Source organism: Triticum urartu, chromosome 5A, assembly GCF_056163025.1.
Source record: "Triticum urartu cultivar PI428250 chromosome 5A, HENAU_Tu73, whole genome shotgun sequence".
Taxonomy (NCBI): Eukaryota; Viridiplantae; Streptophyta; class Magnoliopsida; order Poales; family Poaceae; genus Triticum; species Triticum urartu.
The window spans coordinates 647,608,991-647,616,248 of NC_141877.1; the positions used below are offsets into that span (position 1 = coordinate 647,608,991).

The window sequence follows — 7,258 nt, forward strand, 5'->3', positions numbered from 1 at the left end:
ATGGGACACAGCTCCGGAGAAGAATCTGACATCAGCGACTCGGAGATCGACGAGTACAAGGACAAGATGTACGCCCAACTGCGGTGCGGAAAAATGAGAGTGCGGTACGGCGACAAGACCTTGCGATGCCCCTTCTGCTTAGGAAAAAAGAAGCAGGATTACAATGGCAAGGACCTTCTGCAGCATGCCTCAGGAATAGGGGTTGCTTCGAAACGCAAGCCGAAGGAGAGGGCAGGACACCTAGCACTCGCCGAGTATCTGAAGAATGATCTGGGCATCTCCCTCGAGCCACCGTCGCAGCTTGCCATCGTCGAGCATAAGCCTCCTAAGAATGAAGAGGTCAAGTACGTGTGGCCGTGGACTGGTATTCTGGTCAATCTACCAAATGATCTGAAGGACATAAATTTTGTCAGGGAGAATGAGGATAGGTTAAGATCACAGCTATCACGGTTCAGACCGCGCGAAGTCGCTATTCTTTCGGATCCCGAGGGCCAGACTGATCACTCCATCATCAAGTTTGCCGAAGACTGGGATGGACTGAGTGATGCAATAGCTTTTGAGAACCATTTCAAATTGGAGCAGTACAGCAAGACTGACTGGAAGATGCGGAAGTGCAGAAAGGACGATCTTTACGGATGGCTTGCAACATCTGATGATTATAACTCTCCTGGCACAGTAGGGGAGCATCTGAGGAAAACTGGAGTTCTGAAAAGTAGTGGTGAGCTACAACGCGAGGGAACTGCCCGGCGTATAGCGCATTTTAATCGCCAAATGGACGAGAGTAACAAACGTATGCAAGAACTGAAGCTGAAGAACAGACAAAACGAGTTGAAACTTGACATGATGATGAAAGAAAAAGTTCGATTGGTCGAGGAACATAATAGAAGTATGGATATAAGTTTTGGCGCTGTTTATTTGTCTTTTGCAGAATATTTTGCATACTAAATGATCTCTTACTCGTTCGCTGCGGAGATGTTCGCAGCAATAAAATCATCTTCGTGCTCACTGAACTTACTGAGTTCCTTTTCCCCTTTGATGACCAGAGATAAGACAGATGCGGCAAGACGCCCAAAGGAATTCCAGGAAAATACGTGAAGGTAATCTAAGGTTGCAACAGGAATTGGAAACCAGGAGACAAGAAATCCATAAGCAGCAACATGATAAGTTGGCTAGAAAAGGTATTAGTATTGACAGAACAACAGCCGAAGCAGAGAAAGAAAAGGTGATTTTACTTGTCTTCTCCAATACTATTTGATGTTTCCAAGGCTATGAAAAAAGAGTAGTAGTAGTAGTAGTAGTAATAATAATAATAATAAGTTTACCTTCTGTTTTAACTCAATCTGAACTTATGCATGCTGTTCAAAACTGTCACAGAGTGCAAACGAGAACGTTCTTGTCGACTTAGCAGCCCTAAAGCAGAAGAATTGCTGTGAGGAGGTCACGCGGCTTGTTGACAAATATGAGGTATTGTTTTCCTGCATTTTTTATGTGTCTGGTGTGTGCCTAAAATGCATTGTTTCACTGCTTGAAAATTGCAGGAAGACGAAAAAGATGCTTTCAGGAAGCAATGCAAACTGGAAAAGGACCTAACTCGTAAACAGGATCTTGAGATGGGAATAGCACAGTTGAGGGTAAAGTTAGAGGTAATGAAGCACAAGCGAGCCGAGGCAGACACAGCAAATGAAATCGATAAGATTTCTGAAGAGCTGAGAGAAAAAGATGAACAGCTTGAGGCTATCAATTCTGCTAACGAGGCACTTATTGTTGCGGAGCGAAGGATCAATGATGAGCTTCAAGAAGCCAAGAAAGAACTTATAGAGGTATGTGTTTTGCAATTCTTAGCAATTCAAGATTAGTTTGCTATCTGTTCTCATGCCTAATTAATATACCAAGCCATGATTCTCCGCTAATGAATTACTCGCTATATATGTAGGGCCTCATAAAAGAAGCATCAGGAACTCGATCAACTATCGGAGTCAAAAGAATGGGTGAGCTTGATAAAAAGGCTTTTTGTGCTGCATGCAAAGGGAAATTTGCAAAAGCTGATTTTGGAGAGCAGTTGGCAATTCACTGTTCAAAATGGGAAAATGAGATCGGCCAACCAGGCTGGCATCCTTTCGAAGTTATTCGGGGTTTTTTTTTTCTTTTTTCGAGAAAACGCAAATAGCTTTTGCATTTTATTGCATTGGAAAGATAGGGAATTTACATCCTCCTAGGAGGCATTTTCACAGCCGCCATGGGCTCAGTGGACATCCCAAGATGATGGCAAAACGACCCTGGGCCCTTGAGCTCCGGCCTTTGCCCAACATCGGGCCTCGTCCTTGATCGTGTCTAGAAGCTCATTGAGCGAGGGGCTAACATGGTAAAAAACGCACGCATACCTATGCTTCCAGATCATCCACGGCACCAAGAGCGCTGCGGATTTCAGCGCCTTGCGTAGAGTGGGCGGTGTGAACTCCTTCGCACGCAGCCACCAGTCCATAAGCGAATCATCGTGCTCGGGTGTCGGCGCCGGCAAGCGCAGCCAAGATAGGACCTCGTGCCATGTCTGCCTGGTGAATGGGCATGTGAGCATCAAGTGTCTGATTGTCTCCGGTTCCTGGTCACACAGCAGGCACCACGGGTGATGCTGCAGGCCGCGGCGCGCGAGTCGCTCGGCAGTCCAGCAGCGGTCTTGGCAGGCCAGCCAATGGAAGAACTTCACTCTAGGCGGTGCCCAGGTCCTCCAAATGAGCTTCCAAGAGTGGCAGCCCCTCGCTCCATGGAATGTTGCCCGGTAGCATGACTGGGCCGTGTATGTGCCACTAGTGGTCCAGCTCCAAAGTAGCTTGTCCGGCACGTTGGACAGCTGGATGTGCTGCACCAAGTGCCAAAGCTTGAGGTACTGACCGATCTCAGGAAGGCCTAGCAGACCTTGGATGTCACGTGCCCATAGGTTGTTGGCCATGGCCTCCGCCACCGTTCTCGTCTTCCGGCGCTGCTTGGGGATGCACTGAAAGAGCATGGGCACGAGCTCACGGACGCCCTGGCCGCCAAGCCAGCGATCTTCTCAGAAAAGTGCGGTCCTTCCATCTCCGAGGGCCATGGTCGTCGAGGCGTAAAAGAGCGCGCGCTCCTCCGAAGTGAATTGCAGGTCCAGCCCTTGCCATACTCTGTCCGTGTCCGTGCGTGCTAGCCTTAGCCAGCGCAACCGTAGTGAGAGTCCAGTGCGCTCCAGGTCCCGGACGCCCAGCCCACCATACTCAAGCGGTCGGCAAACCCGGCGCCAATTCACGTGGCAGTGACCACCGAGAGCATTCACACGGCCGGCCCATAGGAACCCACGCTGGATCTTCTCGAGCTGCTTTAAGGTTTTCTTTGGGGGCGCGAGCATGAGGAGTTGGTGGATAGGTATGGCGTTGAGTACCGACTTGACAAGCGCAAGTCGTCCAGCTTTGTTCATCAGCCAAGCCTTCCACGAGGGGAGCCGGCCCGCCACCGCGTCGACGAGGGGCTGCAGCTGAGCCGCAGAGGGGCGGCGGGTGGTGAGCGGGATGCCTAGGTAGGTGACCGGCAAGGTCGCGACGGGGCACCCAAGAAACTCCACCAGCCCCTCGGCGGAGTCGTCGCCATGTATGATCGTGACCGAGCTCTTGGCGTAGTTCACCCGTAGCCCCGATGCCGTGCCGAACACGTCCAGGATGCCTTTGACAGCGGATACCTCCTCAAGAGTGGCATGGCAGAAGAGCATCACATCGTCGGCGTAGAGAGAGATCACCGGAATGGCACGACGGGAGTGTAGCTGCTGGAGGATGCCAGACTGTAGGGCATGGCGCATCAGCCTTCCAAGAGTGTCCACCGCCAACACGAAGAGCTGTGGGGAGGTGGAGTCGCCTTGCCTCAGCCCGCGGCGGTGCCAGATCGGCGGGCCGGGGTCTCCGTTGAGCATGACCCGAGTGCTTGCCGAGGATAGCAAGATGGCCAGCCATTCTCTGAATCGGTCCCCAAACCCATATTGGCGCAACACCTCAAAGAGGAAGGGCCAGGATATGGAGTCAAAGGCACGAGTGAGGTCGAGCTTGAGCATGATCCTGGGCGCGCCAAGTTGGTGCAGCATCTTGAGGGATTGCCGGACAAGGGTGAAGTTGTCGTGAAGAGTACGTCCGGCAATGAACGCGTTCTGGTTGCGGCTGATGAGGCTGTCGAGCTTGGGGGCGAGACGCAGTGACAGGACCTTCGCGAAGATCTTGGCCACTATGTGGATCAAGCAGATCGGCCGGTAGTCTCCGAGCTGCTGAGCGTCCGCACGCTTGGGCAGCAGGGTGAGCAGTGCTTGGTTGAGCCTGCTAAACCCGCGCCCGCGCAACGTGTACAACAGCTCGAACACGCTCCAAATGTCGTGCCGTATGATGCTCCAGCAAGCACGCAGAAATTCCGCGGTGAAGCCGTCCGGCCCGGGCGCTTTCCGCGCCGGCATGTGCTTGACGGCCTCCCATATCTCCTCTTGGCTGAAGGGCTCGTCGAGGCATGTGAGGTCGCTGGGTATAATGAGTTGGGAGAGATCAAGCGTGTGTTCTCGGTCCACGGCAGTGCCCAGCAAGCCATCAAAATGCGTGAACGCCGCGCTGCCCATCTCCTCATGATCGGTGAGCACCTGGCCGTCGATGACAAGACTGTGAATATGATTCTTTTGCCGTCGGAAGGAGCATTGCCTGTGGAAAAAACTCGTGTTGGCGTCGCCGTCCTTGAGAGTCACGATGCGGGCTCGTTGCCTGGCGATCGTGCGCTCCCCCATGCCAAGCTGCTTGCGAAGCCACTCCTCCGGAGGCGAGAGTGCCCGGTCCTCACGCGCCTTGTCAAAGCGCAGGATCAGCTCGCGGGAGATGGCAAGCTTCTCCCGGACGTTGCCCGTGGACTTGGCGCTCCAGCTGGATAGGCGGCGGGCAGTGGCCTGAAGGCGCTTGACCAGCCTCCGGAAGGGGTCGTCGTCGTGCACCGAGCTCCAGGCCGTGGCAACGGTGTCGTGGAAGCCGTCCAGCCGAAGCCAATAGTCCTCGAAGTGGAGGCGCTTGCGAGCCATCGGCATGGGGGAGCAATCCAGCAACAACGGACAGTGGTCCGACACGACCGAAGCGAGACATCGGAGGTGGCACTCGCCGTGCGCATCTTCCCAATCCGAGGTGCAAAGGACGCTGTCCAGGTGCACCAGCGTGAGCGGCGACTGCTCGTTCGACCACGTGAAGCGGCACCCATTGAGATAGACCTCCTTTAAGGCGAGGTCATTGATGACGCAGCGAAACCTTCCCATCATGCGTCGGTGCAGGCCACCCATGTTTTTTTCCTCGTCCCAGAGAATGAGGTTGAAATCGCCACAGAGCATCCATGGGCCGGGGCATGCCGCACGTATGTCGCGCAGCTCCTGGAGGAACAGGATCTTATCAGCGTCTTCCTGGGGCCGTAGACCGTCGTAAGCCACCACGGTGTCCCGGAGGCCACGGTCACCTTGGCCGTGAGCGCGTTCTGGGTCAGCAGGGGGTCGGAGATCGAGACGACTCTGCTCTTCCAAGCGATGAGGATGCCGCCTCGCGGGCCAACAGCCGGGAGGTAAGCGTAGTCATCGAACTCGGAACCGAGGATGTCAAGCACGATGGGCGAGTAGATCAAAGCCATCTTAGTTTCTTGTAGGCATACAATGGCGGCGCCGGTGGTGTCCAGCAGAGATCGTATGGCACGACGCCGGGCGCGCGAGTTAAGCCCTCGAACATTCCAAACTGCAATCTTTAGTCCGTGATCCATGGACAAGGGGTCGACGAGGAGGGTGCTGGCGGGCCTAGCTCTCGCAGGCAATGGCCTCGCGCGTGGGGGAGACGATGCACGTTGGGATCTCCCGATCAACCAGGGCGGCGATGGCCTTGAGCACCGACAGGGGGATTGGCGCCACGAACATGTCTTCATAGGCTTTCATCTCGATGGCTGTGATCTTCTGGTTGGTGCCAACTATCCCCAGGGTGCGCAGGATCTGCACATGAGCCCTCCTTTCTGCCGTCGGCGGCGCTGCCACGGGTGTGGTGACGGCCGCGGAGCGGCCTCGGCGTGGGGCAAAGTTGAGAGGGCGGCGTGGCCGCTTCCCTGGGGTCGGCAAGGACGCACTGATGTGTATCGTGGCTGCGGCGAGGAACTCGCCGAGCGTCCAAGCCTACTGCTGCAGAGTCGCACGGCAGCGCGATCGACGGAGAGGATAAGGTAAACCTCGATCTGATGTGTATCGTGGCTGCGGCGAGGAACTCGCCGAGCGTCCAAGCCTGCTGCTGGATAAGGTAAACCATGGCTTTTTTTGCGGGAAAAACCTTGGCTTTTAATCATGCTGATCCCATAGGATGATAATTTATACCTCGATCTTGAGATGATCTTTTCTGGCCTGGTCCGATGCAGCTGCTTGCATGTTTGTGCTTGTGCACCATGAATTTTTTGAACCATTGAATGAAAAGTTAAATATCCCGCCGTTCGGTTCAGAACCGAATGTGCTGCATTCTGAGTGAAACCTAGTTCCAATAATGGAAATGTTGTGTGATTACCTGGCAATAATCTATAAACTTCCTGCTTCAGATATGTGAACATAATAACCCACCTGAAAATGTTTGCATCAGTGATTTTTTTTCTTTCTAAAAAGGCAAGTGTCAGTCAGACACAAAATCTAACAGGCATTCTTTGATGGTGCAGGAAATAGTCCTGGAAGGTGACGAGAAGCTGAAATCCCTGAAGGAAGAGCTGGGCGAGAAGGCGCACGACGTTGTGGTGAAGGCCCTTGTTGAGATGAACGAGTACAACCCGAGCGGCCGGTACCCCGTGCATGAGCTGTGGAACTTCAAGGAGAACCGGAGAGCGCCGCTGGAAGAGGCGGTGGCCTACCTGCTCAACCACTGGAAGAAGAACAAGAACAAGAAGGCCTTCTACTAACTAACCAAGGCTGCTAAATGCTCATGAGTTCAACACCTTTGTGACTAAAACTCCCTCCAGAAGAATTATCCAGTGTTTATTTTCCATGAGTAGTAAGTCTTCCGAATGAATTATTGATACTCACTCTTTTGGAGAGTTCATCATGATTGAGACATTTGAGAAGAAGACCTTTCAAGTCTCCCCCAATATTGAGTCATATTCTCTCTCCCACATGAGGCCAAAACACAAGGCATCTCTTTCAGGCATTTTTTTATGTGCCGCCAAAAATCCAACTTGAAAATTGAGTCCCACTCTTTTTTCTTGAGAAGAAAATGCTTTTAGG

At 53.2% G+C, this 7,258-nt stretch overlaps 1 protein-coding gene across 1 annotated transcript; it reads left to right on the forward strand.

Annotated features, from left to right (window-relative positions):
- On the forward strand, positions 1-6,936 carry LOC147973736 (protein INVOLVED IN DE NOVO 2-like). The gene is made up of 8 exons (XM_087524773.1): positions 1-886; positions 1,044-1,222; positions 1,375-1,464; positions 1,539-1,820; positions 1,934-2,122; positions 2,615-2,776; positions 2,936-3,133; positions 6,700-6,936. The coding sequence occupies exons 1-8, from the start codon at positions 1-3 to the stop codon at positions 6,934-6,936; spliced, it is 2,223 nt and encodes a 740-aa protein (XP_087380899.1).
- The last annotated feature ends 322 nt before the right edge of the window (positions 6,937-7,258 follow it).

Bases quoted from the DNA above. Each gene is read 5' to 3' on its own strand.
- LOC147973736 (XM_087524773.1), top strand. From the start codon at position 1: ATGGGACACAGCTCCGGAGAAGAATCTGACATCAGCGACTCGGAGATC. The intron at 1,465-1,538 runs GTATTGTTTTCC...TGAAAATTGCAG, and splicing joins GGCTTGTTGACAAATATGAG to GAAGACGAAAAAGATGCTTT. The intron at 2,123-2,614 runs GTTATTCGGGGT...GTCACACAGCAG, and splicing joins CAGGCTGGCATCCTTTCGAA to GCACCACGGGTGATGCTGCA.